We start from the raw sequence: 20496 nt of genomic DNA on the forward strand, positions 1-20496 counted from the left end.
CGTGTGTGTGTGTGTGTGTGTGTGTGATTTAGATTTGGTTTTAAGCAGAAGTAGAACATCTGGATGTAGATAATATACCAATTTATAATTAGTAACTAGGCACTGACTGATTAACAATCCATTCATTGATGCTGAGGTTGGTGTCATTCATTGTTTTCAGATACCAATGCAAACATCGACAACAGAGCTTTGATACCCTTTGTAAAAATGTAACAAAATAAACCATATTCTCAAACACATCTGCATTAAAAGATTAAAAGTAGTATTACTGTTAGCTGTAGAGAACTAAATAAAACAGACATCTCAGCAGGTTTTTTCTTGACCAGAACACCAGAATCTGTGATACAATATTCAAAACTCAAGGGTCACTTGCTATTTTTTTAATCTCTGAATGAATCACTTATGAAATTAAGTTTGTTGTCAGATGTTGGTTGATGGCAGGAAAGCTGACATTTTATTTGAATGACTCTTATGATCTGAACGTGTGATTTCTGGTAAAATCACTAAGGTGTGTCTTTACTGTTCTTCCTAATAACCTGTACTTCCTCCACAGCGCCCGGGTGTGTCAGGGAGCATGGAGGGCAAGCAGCCAGTCGATCAGGACCGACAGGGGAGGGAGGGACCTGAGGAAGACCGGGCGCATCGTGAGAAAAGCCTAATAAAAAGAGAAGCCAGACATGGATGGACACTTTATCTCTAAGGGACTTCTGAGTGAGAACTTGTCGTTTGCAGGACTGATCCAGTTCACCTTGCCTTTCATTTGAATTGCACATTTGGGCATTTGAACCATTGATTACTGTGATCATTTCTGTAACATATCAACCATTTGACATCTTTACCCAAGGGGAACATGTGACATAAATCAAGATGGAGATGGCAGCTCAGAGAATAAGATTTAAAAGGCCAAAAATGCAGCATTTTCATTTAACTATATAAGGCATGTCAATCTAGTGATCTTCATAACTGGACCTTATCTGATCTGAGCCTGTGCTCATCTGTTTATTTTTGAGCTGCACTTTTCCCAAATGTTGTTTTAAGCAGTTTTTTTTTGTTTGGTTATATTGCTAAGTCTGACCTTTAAAGCAGGAAGCATCAGTCATTCCCCTTCTATTTCTATTTGTGTAAGATGCCCCATGTAATTGCTATGTTCCCAGTTTGTTTAAGGTGGGGGAATCTGTTTCTAATGTCACTCTCTGTCCCTGAGTACATCCAACTATCAAATAAAGAGGCCATAAAAAGACCCAGAATCCATTGGTGTTGATGTATGTAATAAAAGACAAGTTAAGTTCCTCAGTGTCTGTACAAAGTTAATTGGTGATACATACAGTTGTTGAGATATTTCAGTCTGGACCAAAGCGCTGGCCTGACCATTTTGTTTAAATGGATGAAGATGAATGGTCTCAAACTGGATCCAGCTGGTCCTCAGATTCAGATGGTTAAACCTTTTTGAAGTCTGCTGCGGTAAAGTCTTATATAGTCCCAATAAAATCTGTACCTGGAATTTCATAATCATATTTTATGACTATGGTGAACCAGTTATTACCCTCCTTTTTAAATCAATGTATACTGTACTTCACGATCGAGATTTGGTAGTCATCTTTATTACCGGAATGATGTGCAACAAGTTTGTTCACTGTGACTGTGGATATAATATTTAGTGGGGACCAAAGGAATGTAATTAACACTGCTGCCTTTAATTTTGTTGACTTTATAACTGTTAGAGGGAGGGAACTGAGGGTGCTATTATTCTCCTGCTTGTACATCCAGTTGATCCAGAAAATCTTCAGAATTCTCACATGATCCCTGCTGACTATGTCCCCATGTTTGATCTACTTTTATTCATTGGTACAACACACACTTACTGATTATGACATCTCTCGTCCTGTGACTTCCAGCATCCTTGTGTGTGGACACAGGAGGACAGCCAACAACACACACTTACGGACTCCCTAGTGGAGTACCAGGAGGTGAAGGCTGGGGACACAGGTCCACTGGGGCTCACTAGAGGCAGTCTCAGGGCTGGAGACCCTGTGTTAGGGTCTTTGAGTCAGACTTAGAGGCCTGAGGGCCTTGCCTGGGCCCGCTGGAACCCTGCTAGAGGCTGGTTATGGGATTTGGGTTCCGCTCAGAGGGACTGAGCATGGGCAACCTGCTGGAGGTATTGTTAATTCAGAATAACAGCAGAATTTTTTTTAATGAAAACATATCTCAGAATTATGAGCTAATAACTAATTCAAACAGAAAACCAGAGCAGAATCATTGTTTTTCAAGTGAATGCAATACACCTCTATAGTTTAGTGTGTTAGCAAGCTAACGTTAGCTAATTAGCAGAAAAGACAGAAAAGTCATATGTTATAATATTTCAGTCTGGACCAACAGACTGACATTGCATTCCTAGAGCTATGCGCTGTTGGTATGGTTCAAAATACATTAAAAAAATGAAGTCAGGTAATGTAAAAGAAAAATGAGAAAGCATAAATAGAATACTTGGAGGAATTATCAACAACAATTATAAAAACATTTTTTTTGTTAGTTCTTAAAACGTTTTTGGATACAGCTGCACATTCTCACTTGGTTGTTTGGGGGTCACTGGCGGTCCTCGTGGCCCCTTTAGCCCTTCATCCTGCTTAGTTTGCTTACATCCTTGGTCAGTTGTGTGCCCACATCACACACTTAAACACACCATCACCGTGTCCCATGTGACCGGTCCTGTTTCTGTAAGAGTTGTTGAATTTCTGCCCTACTGCTTGATCTCAGGACAGCTAACCTGACGGAAACTGAACATATGAGCAGCTTCTAGTCTCTAATTGTGTTCACTGAGCTGCAAGACTCTCAGCTCAGCAAACAGCAGTCAGGCACTATCAGCAGATGGCCTCTCTGGTGCAGGTGAGTGTTCATTACTATATCTCATGGGAGTTTATGTCCCTCTCAGTTGTACCTGTGCAATGATTTGACTGACTTATTGTTTTTGTTTGTCCATTTCAACACGATAGAGGACAGAATGGGTTGATTAAGACAGAGGAGGTATCTACAGGTACTACATTATCTGTTCACTGCTTGAATTGTTTTGTTTTCCACAGACGAGATGTAGTAATGTTTCAAACATTGTCACAGATATGTTTTTTCTAAAGGAATGAAGTATTGGACTGTCTAATGGAAACATAATTCAAACACACCCCACATGTACAGGAAGCCTTTGAAATGTCATATTACGCACAGGGCGTAATGACACGCACATCACCGTGCTTCCTTGCATTCCAGTTAAATAGACCTACGACAAACAGGTTCGGTCACATCACACACTAAGTTGTCTTGTAGACACTTGACAACACCTGAAGACACCTGTAACCGAGTAAGTATTCACATAGGCTATGTATTTATGTATCTGTGTGTATTCTGTAAAATATAACTCTCATAATTTAAAAAAAAGAAGAAAAAAAGAGAAAAAGTTATGTTATGTACCAAATCTTCATTGTTTTTCAAATGATCAAAAGTGATGCAGTCTGATGCAATTCTTTGGACAACTTTGCTCATTCTGATACACAGTTTTTGTGAAAGAGTGTTTTAATCTTTGTGTTTCAGGGAATTAAGTATAAATATAAGAGTGTTTAAGTTGTTTGGTTAACAAAAGTTTTGCAAATTTGCATTATATTATTATAAAGATGTTCTTTATCCACAATTAGATGTGTTAACAAATACAGATGGGAAAATGTCACAGTTGTGTGTATTTGTTTTAAGTAAACAGTATATTGGTAGTATTTTTATTTACAGTAATTGTGCTTCATAAAGAACAGCACAGCACAGGCAAAAGAAAGATTAGGTGCCAGTACAGTTACTGCTGCTCTCAGGGTATTATTTTCAATCTGATGTTTTTTGTGTTTGTATTTCTGACTTGTTGCTTTTGTTGTGTGACTGAAAAGATCCATATATATGCTTATGTATTTCAAGTCCGGCAGGTTTCTATCTCAACCATAACAAAAATACCCAGGCATGGCCTCGGTGTCATCCAGCTCCCGCCTCAGCAAGGCTGTGCGCCAGCAGTACATGAGCCTTCCTCAGGGAGAGAAGTGCCAGGTCACCTACATCTGGATCGACGGCACCGGAGAGGGACTTCGCAACAAGACCCGAACCCTGGACTGTGAGCCAAAAAGCATAGATGGTAAATTGTCGCTTTTGATGATTTATTACTTGGGGATGAGTAGCACTTGCTTAAAGCTGAATATTTTAGTTAACTACAGTGTATGGAGTCAGTTTTCACCCTTTATTTCTATATAGCTCTTATATGCATAGATTTCAGAATTTAACAGATTCTTTGAGGGGTGTTTATAGACAAGTAAAATCATTATTAAGACATAAATACGATAACAAGCTGTCAAGAAGTTTAACTGTACAGCTCTATTTTTGCAAATGCAGATTAAGAACTCGAAAAAACTTCACTAATCTGATCTTTTCTTCGATTCTTTCATATTTGTTTATTTTCTTCTTCTGCTCACCAAGCACTGACAATGTACAGGAATTTGTCTTGTTGACGTCAGAGCTAAAGTAGTCTGTGAGCATATCAGGTTTCATGGTACACCGACTCGCACTGAATTATATTCAGGATGTTTCGATGTTAATCTTCTGGGTATCTTGCCAGATATTCCTGAGTGGAACTTTGATGGTTCGAGCACATACCAGGCCGAAGGCTCCAACAGTGACATGTACCTCATCCCAGTGTGCATGTTCAGGGATCCATTCACCTTGGACCCCAACAAACTGGTCCTCTGTGAGGTCCTCAAATACAACCGATTCCCTACAGGTAAATTTCTCACATTTCTGTCCATGTTAAATGTTGGAATCCCGTTCAATTAGGTCAGGAAAAACAAGCTATACTGGTTTTCTTTCTAGAAACAAACCATCGAGCAAACTGCAACAAAGTGATGGAGGAGGTGAAAGAGCACTGTATATGGTTTGGCATGGAGCAGGAGTACACGCTCTTAGGAATAGATGGACATCCTTTTAGTTGGCCCTCAAATGGATTCCCAGGACCCCAAGGTGAATCAGCAGTCATTTTTCTCTCTTCTTTTTGTTCACTTCATTCATGTAGCAGGAATATTAAAAAAAAGGGCACTATTGTTTGACGAGGCATACTTTATTAAGGGTTTATAAGTTGTAAATGATGGCTTATTAATAGTTAATAAGTTTTTACTTAAAAGAGCAATAAAAGGTTGTAACAAATTCGTGGTCCATGATCCAGATCAAGAGCTGCAGAACATCTGAAAAAAATCTGTTATATTAACATTTTCCTTACAAATAGATATACTAATCAGGTGAATTACAGAGCCATAAAAAGACAAAGGATCAGCCAAAAGGTTAAATGTCCTAATACCAATAAGTGTTCATATTTTTTTATTAACCATCAATAAAGACATTATTTCCAGCTCAGCTTAATATTTTACTGTCAATGAATCACTGATAAGACGTATTTTATGGTACAGGTTTGTATTTATTTTGTCTTAACAAGCTTCCCATCATGTCATCCATTTTAAGGACCTTACTACTGTGGGGTGGGGGCAAACAATGCTTATGGACGGGACATTGTAGAGTGCCACTACAAAGCCTGTCTCTATGCAGGGGTCAAAATCTACGGCACCAACGCTGAAGTTATGCCATCTCAGGCAAGTGTCACTGTTATTCCAATGCGCAGTGGGTATAAAAAAAAAAAAAATGTGTTGTTGTTTTTTTCACAATTTTTTGTTATACACTTCCCTTCTACAATTTCCTTATGTCACTCTTTCCTCTGCCTCTTCTTCTTCTAACTTCAGTGGGAGTTCCAGGTGGGTCCCTGTGAAGGCATTGAGATGGGCGACCATCTGTGGGTTGCACGCTTCCTGCTGCATCGTGTGTGTGAAGATTTTGGGGTTGTTGCAACACTGGACCCCAAACCAATGACGGGCAACTGGAACGGTGCTGGCTGCCACACAAATGTCAGCACCAAACAGATGAGAGAAGAAGGAGGACTGCAGTGAGTAAACATTTCCTTTAAAAGTTGTAACAACAGTAATTCACAAATCTTAATGGTAATACCTCAGTAATTTAGGATTTAATTATCCAGCCAATTATATATTAATAACATACTTTTATATATTGAAACCTGCTTATATTTTAGTGTTTTGACTTTTCAAAAATGACATTTTTATTTTTGCGGGGGCAGTTTTACTGTTGATGATTCATTATTTAAGCTCTTCAGGCTGCAGTTAATATAGAAAGATTAATGTTCTGGTAAATAATAGTGTCACTCATAGTTGCTGAAACGTGACTCTTATTATGTTCACATTATCACAAATTTCTCCATAGACCGATTCAATTTGAACTGTGATTACTTTTTTGTTTGATATGATTCAGTGACATTTCTGTTTTTGATTAAGACAATATAATTTTAAAAAGTCTGTAACTTAAGTAAACTGTATTTCTTTAAATTCTGTAGTTTAAATCACCTATAGGGCTAATCAATATTTTATTGATTCTTAGAATAGATCCCATGTATGTGAAAGGTTTCACTCCTAGTGTCAAACCCACAGAGGATTTTCACCAGATACCACAGTTCCCCTCAGCTCTGCAGAGCTTTATATCAACTTTCAGCTCATTTTTAGGTTTTAGTTTCCTGGACCTAAATTCTTCTGGTTTGTTTTCAATCTCACCTCTCTCATTAGCATTGTTTCCAGGCGCAACAGGCACCTATTTCTTCACTGTACCTCTCTAAGCAGCAGCTGAGTTGGCGACTAGCTGTACAGCTGAACATACTTAAGCATTTAGCACCTAAAGAGTCATACATGTCCCTCAGGAGCTGGTGGAGACCAAAAACAGAGCTAAAAGGAGAATCAATATTGGATTTACATTCAGCAGATGGTCAGAATAATGACGGCAAATAAATACTATATAATGTTGCTTAATATACGCTGGATGTGTAAATAAGCAACTAACACCTTCGCTATATCAACTTAAAAGGTGATGTCTGTGTTGTGTTTACAGCTTGTTTCTGCTGCCTCCAAGTGGCAAAAAAATCCCTTATTGCAGTTTTAAGCAGACTGGGTTGGGTTTCATTCACAGGAAATAGCAAGACACAGATGCCAATTTTTTGTTTGCGGTTGACACTGCCAGTGTTAACTGCCTAGGAAAATATGAAGTTATCATCAGTTGCCAAGATTGTGCAAACCTTCATTCATATCAATATTTATTCAGTCATTTATTGATTAGTCCCTACTGGAAGCTGCAATGTTACACTCGCAACAATTAATGCATATTCAACAAACCCCTGTGACCTTGGAATTTTGTCCAATCACAGCAACCTTTCTGCAAACTTGACCAAAAAGTAGCCTACCAAAAAGTTGCACAAAAAGTTGAGCATACGTCACCAAACTCACCTCCTTGTTTCTAGCTGTGAAGATACAGATCATGCAGACATGTGCAATGCAAACACCTCACATTTAGCCTCAAAACAGTGCAGCTTAAATTCAACTATTTTGGCAATTTTCACTTCCTCCCAAAATTCCATTACCAAAAAAAATGCCTAAAAACATCACAATGTGCATAGCAATTTTTTAGAAAAGTTTTTTAGAAAAGATTTTAGGCTGCAAAAATCCAAATCACAAAAAGCCCATGATATCCTGGAGGTACTGATTGACACATGAGTTCACTGTCTTATGAAGTTCAAAAAATATCATCATTTTAGATTTTCAGTAGACAATATCCATCCACAGACAGTCACTGCAGCAACCTTACATATCCCAACTGCCTCTGTGATCCTCTGATGACAGGTACATCGAACAGGCCATCGAGAAGCTGAGCAAAAGACACGCACAGCACATCCGATTTTATGACCCACGTGGAGGCCAGGACAACATCAGGCGTCTCACAGGTCTCTATGAAACCTCGAACATCAACGACTTCTCGGCCGGAGTGGCCAACCGAGGCGCCAGCATCCGCATCCCCCGCCAGGTGGGCCAAGAGAAGAAAGGCTACTTCGAGGACCGCCGCCCTGCAGCAAACTGCGACCCGTACTCTGTGACAGGGATCATCGCAAAGACCTGCTTGCTTGATTTAGAAGAGGAAGAGGAGAGCCAGTAGGAGAAAGGCAGCCCAGCTGCTATGAGTTTACCTGAGTTGAACGCTCTGAAAAAGGCGTCCATGCCAGATGTAGGAATGCAGATTTAATTTAATAATCAAGTTTATTGTTAGTACTGCGACTGTAACGAGATATTTATAGAATATGTTATACAGCAACTTTGGAAGAGGTGCCTGAAGTGACTGTTACAAAGCTGTTACTGCTTACTTATTTCTGAGCCTACATATGAATAATTGTTTCTTAAAACCTGTTACATGTACACTTCCTGCCATGTGTTTGGGTGAAGTGCAATAGTCTTAAGATATAACAGTGCTGTTTGTCTTGCTTGTTTATTTGCAGAATATTAAAAATCTTTCTTTATGAGCAAAGTTTTTATTGTTTTCCAAACATTTCCATCACATCACAACACAGTAACTGACAGGAAACAGTACATAAACCCAGACCACAATATTCATCAACAGTGAAAGAAAAAGGGGTAAACTAAACATGACAAAGGAAACACAATTAAATAAATAATTTGATCAAATCAATAAAAATGAAGAATAGAAAAATACATATATAAAATACATTGTGTTGAAGTGTTTAGTTGTCTTGTTAGTTGTTGTCTTTACAGACTTAAATGGCAGCATCAAACTACAGGTGGATGGAGGAAGATCTGCCAATTGTCATACCCTAATAAGGAGCTGTTGGAATAGAAAGAAAAATCGAAAAATAAAAAACATAACAGGTTGGGAATCACACCCACTACTCGAAACTCCAGTTCCACCTGGATACATTTCCCGTTATTATTAATTTTGTCTTACTTACTTCTACATATTTTGTCTAGTTAGCATCAAACTTGTTTTTCAGAGATTTGATATTCCATATGATTTTGACAAAAAAATTCAAAATTGGCTTAAACTGCAGCTTTTAGGATGCTAGGTCTGAGCTTTACTAAGCAGTCCTAGGATATTCTGCCACTAGGGGGCGCCACAAATGCGAAAGGTTTATATCGCTAATTTGTATAAAATTCGGTTTGCACAGTCAAAGTTCATGATGACTCGTGCATTCAATTTTGTAATGGTTGATTTAAGTGGGGGTGATTTATTACAGCAAGACAAAATTTCTAGACATTTCAACTTCCAAACTTCCAAAAATCAGTCACAAGTCATATGTACCTTCCCCAGAGCTGAACTCTTTTCAGCACATCCACTGAAAGGTTTGCATCACTGCTATGGTCAATTCAGAGGTCTGTCAACCTATATTTTTCAAAACATGCAAAATCAATTAACATCCATATATAAAGCTGGCCAATTAAATAAGAAACAAACATCCAAGTCCTTGCAATCTGCCCAGCACCTGTCATTTTAATTATTGCCCTTTTCAGGTTTTTAAGGCTGACTGTGTTACACCTTTGACTATTCTGGCTCAACAGAATCAGATTCACGTTACAGATTACTCCGAAAGCACCAATTGTGATGCCCACATTATTTGATTACAATACATATTCATTTTGAGGCATTTGTTTAAAATATCACAACATTTTGTACATACATGTAGAACCTTGTTATTGCATCCATAAGATGATGTCTGGCAAAATGTAACATATATAAATGGCCAATGTCCACCAGGTGGAGCCACTGGTATAGCGCTCATCTCGCTGAGCCACACCACTGTACATTTAAACAATTGTAATTCATGTCAAAGGTCAGAGCGTCACAACAGACAGAGCCATCCGTGGAGCACTTTAAGAAAGAATGACTGAGACATAGTTTGAAATCATGAAGCATTAAACCACAAAAAGAACAACATATAAGATGTTGGCAGGCATAAAAACATGAATGAGGTTGTGTAGACATTATACTCTTAGCACTGGCATGGATTCACCTTAGCCTGACACTCAGTGTACCTGACATATGGTGTTAACATCTTCTCCTGTTACTTCCTGACATACGATCCTCTCACTTTCGGCCTTCAGTGTTATAAATGACTCATTATTCAAGCTATTTGAGGGGAGGTTTTTGCAACATGAGTAAACAAAAAAAGAGGGATGCTTTAGACCAGATCAGATGCCACTGCATACCAGATTTTCATGGATCCAAGCAGTAACTTGGCAACCATGGTGTTTGTCTGTCGTCATGGAAACATCTGTCTCAGAGCATTTACCAGGAATATTAGCAGCCTGGTGAGATGATGACAAAGAAAGGGAGCAGAGAATTATTATTATGTATAGCTCTGTGTATTTAATGGATTTTTTCTCCTCCTGGTAAATGCAACATTAGGTTAAAGCTCCATTAGGAAAAAGGCGAGCTTGTACTGTGAGCTTTATGCACCACATATCCATCATAACCGTCACATCTGCTCCAGCCGCTGACGCTGCATATTCAGACAGGAAGTACAATCAGAGACAGGAAGTACTTTCTGAGACAAGAAGTATATGTAGAGTTGGGAAGTATATGAGCCATGGGAAGTACTGTGAAGCATGCTAATTCATATTGTGTTTTGAGTATTTAGTGTGTAAAACATCCAGCGTGGAGACTAAAACTATTAAAATTCTGAATGAAGTGTGACACTTTTGTTTGAGCCTTTATGCAGTTTTTTTGATGCTTCCTGGTGTACACCTTGTATTATTTCCTGTTAATACAACATAGGGATTTCTTGTCCACTACATGCTAAAATAGTGCATTTAATGAATGCACTAACAGAAATCATGACACTGCCAACCTACATGTAAATTAAGACTTGCAAATTGGGACTGCTGTATGATTAGAGTATCCCGTACACTGTTCATGCACAAGAAAATTAGGCACCAACAAGGCTGGATTACCAACTTCCCCAGGGGCCAGGACCTCTACAGGTATGTGTGTCTGTGTGTCAACCAGCAATATGCTGCTGAGATCTTGAGGACCTGTCGTGACAGGGGTCCCTGTGTCAAAGGCTAGTTTTAGGACACCATTTATTTCAGCTTACATGTTGCATTCCTAAATAGATTTGTGTTAAATCAAATTACCACACAAAAAGGAGCCAGTTAGTATTCTAGCATAGAACTGCTGCACACATCATACAGACAGCGGGAGGAACAAGGGGTTATAATCTAGCCATAGTTGTCCTACAGATACTGAAGAAATGCATGATGATGATCGGTTGGGAATTTCTCCGACATTTTGAGGTAACGTCCTTCCTGCTTCATTATTTCAGAGAGTGCTGTATAGTCAGACATGAAACTAAACCTGCAGCATGCTAAGGGATATTACAGTACCACTGAGAACTATGTCAGAGTGAGCATAGGGATGCACAAAGCTAAGGATATGTATAATGTCTTGGTTTCAACATTGTCTTTTTTTTTCCTTCTATTTCCCACCAAAAAATACTGATTACTAAGTTTAAGGTTATGCGGTAGGCCAGTGGTTCCCAACCTGGGGGTCAGGACCCCACTAGGGGTCGCCAAAGCTTAATTATGTATAAAAAGGAAATGATCTGCTCAAAATCTGTCCGAATTACTCGTTGTACACAAACATCTTGCAGTTATTGAATTCCTTATTTGGGTTGAAAATAATTTAATTTATTAATTGACTTGAGTTTATTGAGTTTTTAGTAATATATAATGTGAAATATCCCTAAAATGTCACCTAGCCAGGGGTCATCAGTTGACTAAATGATAGAAAAGGGGTCCTTTAAGCAAAAAGGTTGGAAACCACTGCTATTGGTGACAGTATGAGGTCTGCATTAAAATGTTAAGCAGGTTTTGAATCCAGTCCCTTTATGACTAAGAATCTTACCCAACATGATCCTGCAACTGAATTATATAAGCCAGTCCATAAAGCACAAGGCACATCAGTTATCATCCCTCCCATTACTTTCAATGGGTGGTCAAAGTGACGTCACTGATCTGTGGGGCGTGGGGGAGAGAAGGGGGGGCTCGCGGCAGTAGGTGAGAGCGCAGCGTCTCCTCCTCGCTGCTTTCAAGACGCAGAGCGGCGGAGTAGCGGAGCGGAGCGGAGCCATGGGAAAGCTTCAAGAATTTGATATTACTTTTACCAACAACAAGGTGGTTTACGGCCCGGGGGAGTCCATAAGCGGAACTGTGAAAATACGAACCGGCAACGCGCTGCAGTACAAAGGTAAGCTCTCCTTCAGCGTGTTTTCAACAGCGGGAAGAGGAACATTTTTACCAGCGCCGGGGTCAGTGAAGCGCGCGGCATAGACTCGATGTAAATAAACTTTTCCTCCGTGACGGTGGGCACGAGGAAGACTAGAGGACCAAATATACAGTCTACATAAGTGGCTGTTTCTCGGTCGGTTTAACGGCTCGCTTTGTGACCGTGGAAAAAACGTACGTGGTGCGTACATCACGGTTTTTTGGTGGTGGTGCGCTGGGAGTGGACGGCGCGTTACCACCCTCCACATGAGCACGAGCTGTGGACTCATGTTATTGTGCCATTTCAGCTATCTGGTGCTGCTCGGTTGTCAGAACCCACATCCTGGACCACATCCTGCTTGTAACAACGTGTTGCTTCCATGCATTGTTTTTTTAACAAACCCATGAAATTGTTTGGGGATATAATGTTTTGAATATGAGAAGCAAAAAGCAGAACAACAGGTGTTATTCCACTTTAAAACGTCTGTTTCACGTTTTTCGGTATGGAAGGATATTCGACGCTTTCACTTCCAACATCTCAGACAAACTAGTGTGAATAGTTAATAAAGGGGAGGAAAGTAGGTTAGCGAGGTGGAGAGCAGCTTTTTTGGAAGTACACAAAGAATTTATTGTGTGTGAGGATCCTTGTGGGGATTCTTGTCTGATAATAGAGGGCAGCTATCAAGTTTAACTAAAGCACCTTTTCAAAGGGAGTCTGGCACAGAGGTATGTTACTTGACGGGGACAGTAAATAAAGATGGCTTCTGGAAAGTGCAGGGATGCTCAGGTGACAGATTAACAACATTACAGAAGTTAAGTGCAACATGTGTAGAATGTGTGTACTGGTATGATAATGGATCAACTTACCACTTAATTCATTTTAAAAGCGTGTAAAATAGCATAAAAGGAAGTATATATATTCATTTGTACTTTCTTCACTAAAAACATTGATGCCGACTTAATGGTTTAAGGTCTTGTGGGTTGAAATAAAAAACTCAGTTTGTCCTCAGATCCATATTTCTAAGACATTTTTTGGATAAATTAAGGTTTTTGCTTTATCCGACAGCACTTCCACCTGTATGTCAGACACAGTGAGATTAATTTGCCATCATGCACAGGCTGACCTGGAGCAGGTGGCGTTACAGCAGAGGTCAGAGCTCCTGCTGAGCTCTGTTACACTGTAAGGTCAATTGGATGCAGCTAGTGTGTACCTGACACCAGGCGTTATTCCCAAATTAAACTGTGCAGTGGTGGCTGCTGTGGTGAAAGCGAGCCGTCCTTGGAGCATACAGACAGCAGGAGAGCTTCTCCAAGTTAGGTGAACAGCTCAATTGAAGCTATTTTAAGATGCTGAAAAGAGCGTGTGGAGAGATTCTGTTGTTAGCGGATTGTTTGGATCAACTACAAGCACGTGAATAGTATCTGTTGCGTTTATTGGTGGTACGTCCTTTCCTTTCATTTCTCTGTAATCTGTAAAGATTTCACACCTGCAACAAAGTGTGAAAAACCACCTTTTCATCTTTCAGTCCTCTGTACTCTTACACACGTCACATGTAATAAGAATGCTAATTTCAGCCTTTCAAATTGACGTATTTTTCTAATGTGTGAGAAGATAAACACATTTTAAAATGAACTAACAACTAGCTATTGCTGTGTTTAGCTGCCACTCTCTTAACACTGTACCGCCCACCACTTTTGGGGCTGGTCCACCTAAATGTTGAGATAATAATAATTAGACACTTCCAATGAATTTGGGTATAATATTTTTAAGGATTTATTAGCAATACTCATATTACATGTTTATATACATGTAACTGTTCAAAGCACCAGCAGTCTGTGCTTTGTTAGTCAGGCTGGACAGTGGGAGGTAATAGGTTTTAGGTATTTGTTGTTCTTACAACTAAATGTGGTTTGAGGGTTGAAAAAATGTTTTCTCTTTTTCTTTCACAGTCCACAAAACTAAAAGTGTTTTTCTACAGTGAGTGCAGCAAAGGAGAGCCTGTCTTAGTGTTTGTTGTGTTGAAAATGTTAAATAACACTTGCCTCTAAAAGTGTGTTTTCTGTGGTGATGTACAAGGTGTTGTTTTTGCCAGTCCCTCAGTCAGTGTCCTCTACTGAGTTCTGGAAAAAGGCACTCCAACAGAGGAGACTTGGGCTCCATCTCGGGCTTTCACCGTGTCCATTAATGTACTTTAAATGCCAAGGCTGCATTATGTGTCCAGTGACATCACCCCTCTCCGCTGCGGCCGCTGATGATTCCATCAATCAGACGGCTCGAATCATGCTGAAACAGGGAAATGTGTCGGTGGCTGCTTTGTGCAAGTGTGAGAATTTCCTGTTTTTGTGTCTAGAGAAGAGATTGCAGATGAATTGTTGGTTTGTTACTGTAAATACTTGTTGTCTGGACAGTCAGTCAGTTTGATTCATTTTCTGCATTTATTTGATTAAGGATTTCTAATAACGAGTCACAAGGGTAATAACACGAGAAACCATTTCCATATACAGTACACTCCTGGGGCCATTTTTAAATGATTTTACCAAAAATAATTGATGCTGAATAGTGATTGTCTGTCCTGATTGTTTAATTAAGCGGAGCAGTAGAATCTGGCTATCAAGCATTTGCCTTGAATACATGTGGGACTATTGTAGTGCTTACAGTAGTCAACATGAACTCAAAGGTAATTGTCAACAATTCTTCCGGTCCAGTCAGTTTTCGCATTTCTCTTCCATTTAATGGCCACAAGTCCCAGAAATGTGCACAGCACCCATTAAAGCACAGTCCACCGTCAGATAGTTTACCGAAGAGCAGCGCTGGTCTTGCATGCCTGCATGATATCCAAGTGGACTGTACAGTTTGGTTTTATGTCCTTTGAGTGTGTGTATATCTGGCTTGAATGGATCCTTTTTTAGTATGTTATTTACATTTGCACTGCTTTGTGAGTCCAGTGTGTACAGTTACCAAGTCGTATGATGAAATAAATACACAGGCATATTAATAAACAGGCTCTCTGAGATGCTGAATATTATAGAGGCCAAATTCTCAGCCTCACTCCATTATTGATGATGGAGACCATTAGACAGCATTTCTATTGATTAGCTTCCTCACAAAGACTGTTGTTAAAGCAGAGTCATGAATGCTTGAATCAACGTACAAGAATGAGCCACTCATACACATTTCTTATAATGGTGAATATTCACTGCAACCCAGTTGAAACCTACTAGGAGCCATTTTCACACCCACAATCAATGGCAGTGCAGGAAGTAGTTAGTCCTTTATTTAGAAAGGTAAACAGTAAGGATGGGGTGGTGGAGGGATGTGTAGTATATCTCACCTAACACTGGAGACTGGAGTTTGCATAGTTTCACAGATGAACAATTATTGTCTTGGATGTAGGGCTGGGCGATATGGACCAAAAGTCATATCCCGATATATTTAGGCTGAATATCGATATACGATATATATCCCGATATTATTTCCGCAAAGGGAGAGCAAATGTTCAGTCTCTCTCTCTCTCTCTCTCTCTCTCTCTCTCTCTCTCTCTCTCACACACACACACATACACAGACACACCTACACACACGTGACCAGAAGTTAAGCTGCATTATAACTTTTAAATTAATATTTTCAGAAGGCAGTCAGGCTGTTACCACTCACCAAAACTGCTACTGTTATTACACAAGCAAATACAATTACGTTATAACAACTTAACATAAGTTAACGCTATTATTGAGCTGTCCATTAGGTTCACTCAGCAACAAGTGTCTGTAACGTTAGTGCCATAACGTTAATGGTATGATAAAGATTTGCTGCCTGTAAACAGAACAAGCAACCCATCCCGACTAAAACCACACTCAATATTAACGTGTTTTGCTAACATGAATCATGCCGAGCTTAACAAGCTAACGTTACTTTAGCTAACGTTAGCACATTAAGTTACCTGTAACATCAGTTAATTACTCAGCAGTTAGCTAACCTGACAGTCGGACAACGTTACAGTCTAAATTATGGATGTGAACACAAACATTGCGTTAGGTTATTGAAAGAGGAGGGGGGTGGCGGGGGCGCGGGGAGCAGTGCAGAGAGCTCCGGGTCAGCAGCTATATGGATATATGCGATATGGTCTAATTCCATATCACATTTTAAAATATATCGATATATTTTTTATATCGATATATCGCCCAGCCCTACTTGGATGGTAATGTTGGTCTGTCGGTCCGTAATATCTCAACAACTATTGTAAGGATGGCTACAATGGGATGGTCCCCAGAGAATGAAGCATACTGACTTTTGTAATCTTGAGTTTGACTCTAGCGCCACTGCGAGGATGAAATTTGTGGTTTTGAGTGAAATGTCTCTATAACTATTGGACATTATGAAATTTGGTATAATTTTTGTGATTTGTAACTTTCCAGATACTGCCATAATTAGGTGAAAATTTCCATTTACCAAATTCCTGCAAGACTATTGACATTCTCATCACCCTCAGTTGTACATTGTGTTTAGTGCCAATGTTAGCATACTAACATGCAAACTAAGATGATGAACATGGTAAACATTACCCACTAAACATCAGTGCGTTACTATAGCACTGCTGTGCCTAAATACAGCCTCAGAGAGCTGCCAGCGTGGCTGTAGACTCTTAGCCTCGTTTGAACCGTGGCCACAGTCTTTCTTGTTTGCGTATCTACAATCTTTCTCAGCAGACCACTTCACTGTTTGCTTTTGGCTGTCATTATTTGCAAAGCTTAGTTGTATGACTGACAATTGGCACTGACACAGAATGAATTTCCTTAAGGACAATAAACTCTAACTAACTCTAGTCGCTATGCAGGGTCAGTGGAGGAATAATCAATGATGATCAATGTGTTTTTCAGTATCAACAGACTCATCTCAGAAAACACCCTCACTGAGAAACAGGGGATGCCTCTGTGTTAATAGTGAGGAGTTATAGATCTGAGGTAGTGGGCGCAGCCAGCCTGTCTGTTTGGTTTAGTCTCCTCTGTGTCTTGGTCAGCTTACTGGCTCTTAAAAGCATGTATAGTCACCGTATCCAGGAGATGTTGCTGTTTTCACTCAGCTTGTATGGACATTTTATCTCACGTGGGACAAACCTGTATTGACAGTTTACATTAGGCTCCAACACTCGAAAATAAAACGTACAGTGATGCAGTGGTCACTGTATGCTGAGGAAAAGCAAGTGTGTTTTGGAGCAGCAGGTTTGTTTGTAGTCTTATTCATCTTTATATGCGCTGTATATCTAAGTAGACTTTAAAATGGTGGCATGTGAAATGAGACGCTTAGGCGCGTAGTTCTTTTGTATCTCAGATGACAGTAGTGGATCTCACCTTACTTTTGAGTAAAGCAGAAACACAAACATTCACTGTAATCCAATCTCCATCTGTGGTAATACAAACCACCGGCTTTCTGTAAACAAGACTAGACGTCCCCTCAGGTTCACATGAAGCTGGCCACAGGCATGTGTACACACACACGCTTTGTCACTTTTAAATTGTGCTGTTTCTATCTTGTATTTAAGACTTGTGGTTTGTGTATCACATGGCAAGAGTCAGATTTTTCAAGCTCATGACAAATCCTTTTTTGCTGCTTTTGTGTGTTGTCAGCAAACTACAAACCCACCCTCTTACTTCTTGTTCCAGTTTAAATGTCACATGTCAGTTTTATTATTTAATAAACATGTTAAAGATTGTGGGGATCAGTTCATCAGGGAAAATGATGGATCTTATGGGCCATTTTTAAATGTGACCGTAAAAGTCCCCCAACTTCATGGAAGTGCAATACTAAATTGCTAGAGTATCTCTTTAGCCTATTGTTTTGATGACACTTCAGGAACCCTAACCTGATAACAAACTGATCTAGGAAAGACTGTATTTGCTATTAGTGCGGTAGTCTCAGTGAATAATTTGCAATGTCACCGAAAACTCAAAACACTTAATCCCTCCTGTAACTTCAAGACCTGTATCTTGTCTGTGTAATTCTTTGATGTACTGTACTGTCTCTCATTCTCATTATTTCCTCGTGTGTAACTGCAGTTGCTATAAGAGTATGCTCAGAAAAAAGAAAAGTTAAATAAATGGTATATGGGTAGGTTAAGGTTAGAGGTGGTTGGAGTTAGGTGATGGTTTGGTGTGGTTGAGGCAACAATCTGGGAAGGATCTCTATCTCTGCAGCAACAGACACACAGACACTGACAGATGATTCAGAGATGTCCCAGGAGAGAAATTGTATTCTTTTGGATTAATGGATTAATGCTGTTTTAGCAGTTTATTCATCACTGTTGTGACTTCAGCTGATCTCTTTGTGGTAAACACTGTGTTTATCTAAAGAAAACTGAGGTGAAATGGATACAGCATAAATCAATGAATCCAGTGTATGAGTATCTCTGTGTTCTGGCTCAGTCCCTGCAGGCTGGGGTTCCTGTGTGACTGTCTAGACTCAAGGGCCTGAGTAAATCATGACATCAGTGCCCTGAGGGCAACTGATAAAAGATCTGTCTGAAAAACACAAAAGCTGCACTGAAACCACAGGGCTGACACATCCTCAGGACAGACTTTTACACATCAGTCTCCAATTAATTGTAGTGAATCAAATGAATAATATAACAAAAACAACAATTTTAAATGTATTGATGGTTGGCACTTTACTAGCGCTGCTGCTACTAATACTAATACTATTGAAACTTGTACTACTACTCATTACTGCTACATCTTTTGCCACTCCTAATGCAGCTGCTGATACACAAACCACACCTACTACTGTTACTACCTACTACCACAATACTTGTGGTATTGCTACTAATAATAATGTGCTAAGTGCTACAGTTAAAAGTAAAAACAGAACAGACAAAGCATAACGACTTATGGTTTTCTTAAGGGGTTCTTCCTTGTTTCGATATGTGTGGTGTGGTAGGCTGCCATGAACTTCCAGCTTCCATTTTGTTTTGTGATTAATTTTAGAGTCCTCTTATTCTTAGTCTTCTGTTTGTATTGTACTTTTAGACTTGCTTGATATAAAGGATTATACTGAATGAAGTGAAGAAGAAAGGGTTTTTAATCCCTCTGACTTTGGTGTCTTTTGTCCTGAACTTAGGAACGTGACACATGATTACTCAGCGAGGAATAACAGTGACTCAGAGCGACTCCATTCTCTCTGCTGCCATCAATGTGGGCGGGTGGCATCGATCCACTAGTACTTCATCAGTCAGTGTACAGTGGCCATAGAAGTGGCGCTGTCAGCTGGAAATCTTGGCACCAGCTGCTCCCTCTCCCCTTGGACTTAGTCATACTAATAATAACGATCCTTTGACCTCCATAACCAACACTCTGCCTAACCCCCATGACTGTTTTTTTAGGTCTATCAAGAGGAGGATTCTATCTCATTCCCCCTGGTAAGCACAGACACACCCTCTGATCACTCCTCCTCCTCCTCCTCCTCTTCCTCTCTCGGAAAAGCTGCCCCACTTCCTGTGTCGTTTAAAATGAGTTAGCAGAGAGGATGTCACTCGTCTGTGGAAGTGGAACAAAACGTTCATTAGTGCCAACAAAGACACTAAAGATAGAACAGTCAGCTGGGAGATAAGAAGTTGGTTTATGGTTTCACCAATATGTTGTTACACAATGTGGTCATGCAGGCCCATGGTAAATGGATAATCTTACCTTCATTTAAAGCTACACTGCATCAGTATTTTTATATTAATACACTTAGAGTGTATGTGAATGCAGTCACTTGCTGGCAGATGAACCCAGAGAATAACCACCATCTTTTAAGCCGTTCGCATCTTTCTTTCCTGCTACTGTAGTTTTGGTTTTAAGCTACATTTGAGCGTTTCAGTCTCAGGACTCTTATTTCCAGCTGCAGGCAGCTGTTTATAGCAAACAAGATCTGATAAACCCACCGTAGTTTACTGGCCCAACTACAAACGGCAGACAGATGAAGTTGCAGCTAGCTGGTTAAGAAAGTAGAACACATAGCAGCTACAGAACCAGATGCTTTTTCTCAAAATGTGTTGTTTAGTATAAAAATGTATTATTGCAGCTTTATCTTCTCATTGAATCCGGTTAATCCAATTGAGATTTTTAAAGGTTGTATGTTGTACAAAGAAGATTTTGCTATAATGTCAAAGACAGCAGAGAAGCAGGATGTGGTTTGGTGAACGTGAATCGAGACACCACACTGTATAACTCACTGCAGGACACACAGATTATGTCTTTATAGCCCATATTTAGAGGTGAACCTGCATGTTTGGTCCAGCTTTGG

General features: G+C 39.7%; 2 protein-coding genes across 3 annotated transcripts in view; both read left to right on the top strand.

Moving 5' to 3' along the window:
• Nucleotides 1-3214: 3214 nt before the first annotated feature.
• On the top strand, nucleotides 3215-8472 carry LOC127370425 (glutamine synthetase). Its single transcript, XM_051412451.1, has 7 exons — nucleotides 3215-3352; nucleotides 3949-4159; nucleotides 4637-4798; nucleotides 4888-5034; nucleotides 5530-5652; nucleotides 5800-6004; nucleotides 7797-8472. The coding sequence occupies exons 2-7, from the start codon at nucleotides 3991-3993 to the stop codon at nucleotides 8104-8106; spliced, it is 1116 nt and encodes a 371-aa protein (XP_051268411.1). The 5' UTR covers nucleotides 3215-3352; nucleotides 3949-3990; the 3' UTR covers nucleotides 8107-8472.
• A 3516-nt stretch (nucleotides 8473-11988) lies between these two features.
• The window catches only part of arrdc1b (arrestin domain containing 1b), a 34824-nt gene continuing 26316 nt past the window's right edge, over nucleotides 11989-20496 (top strand). The window contains exon 1 of one of the 2 annotated variants that reach the window (XM_051412572.1): nucleotides 11989-12204. In XM_051412572.1, the coding sequence (XP_051268532.1) occupies nucleotides 12087-12204 (118 nt within the window). In that variant the 5' untranslated portion in view covers nucleotides 11989-12086. Of the gene's footprint in view, nucleotides 12205-19560; nucleotides 19628-20496 lie in introns of those variants that run through there. The other variant, XM_051412573.1, reaches the window with a different exon arrangement.

The sequence above is a fragment of the Dicentrarchus labrax genome, unplaced genomic scaffold (genome assembly GCF_905237075.1).
Source record: "Dicentrarchus labrax unplaced genomic scaffold, dlabrax2021, whole genome shotgun sequence".
Lineage (NCBI taxonomy): Eukaryota > Metazoa > Chordata > Actinopteri > Moronidae > Dicentrarchus > Dicentrarchus labrax.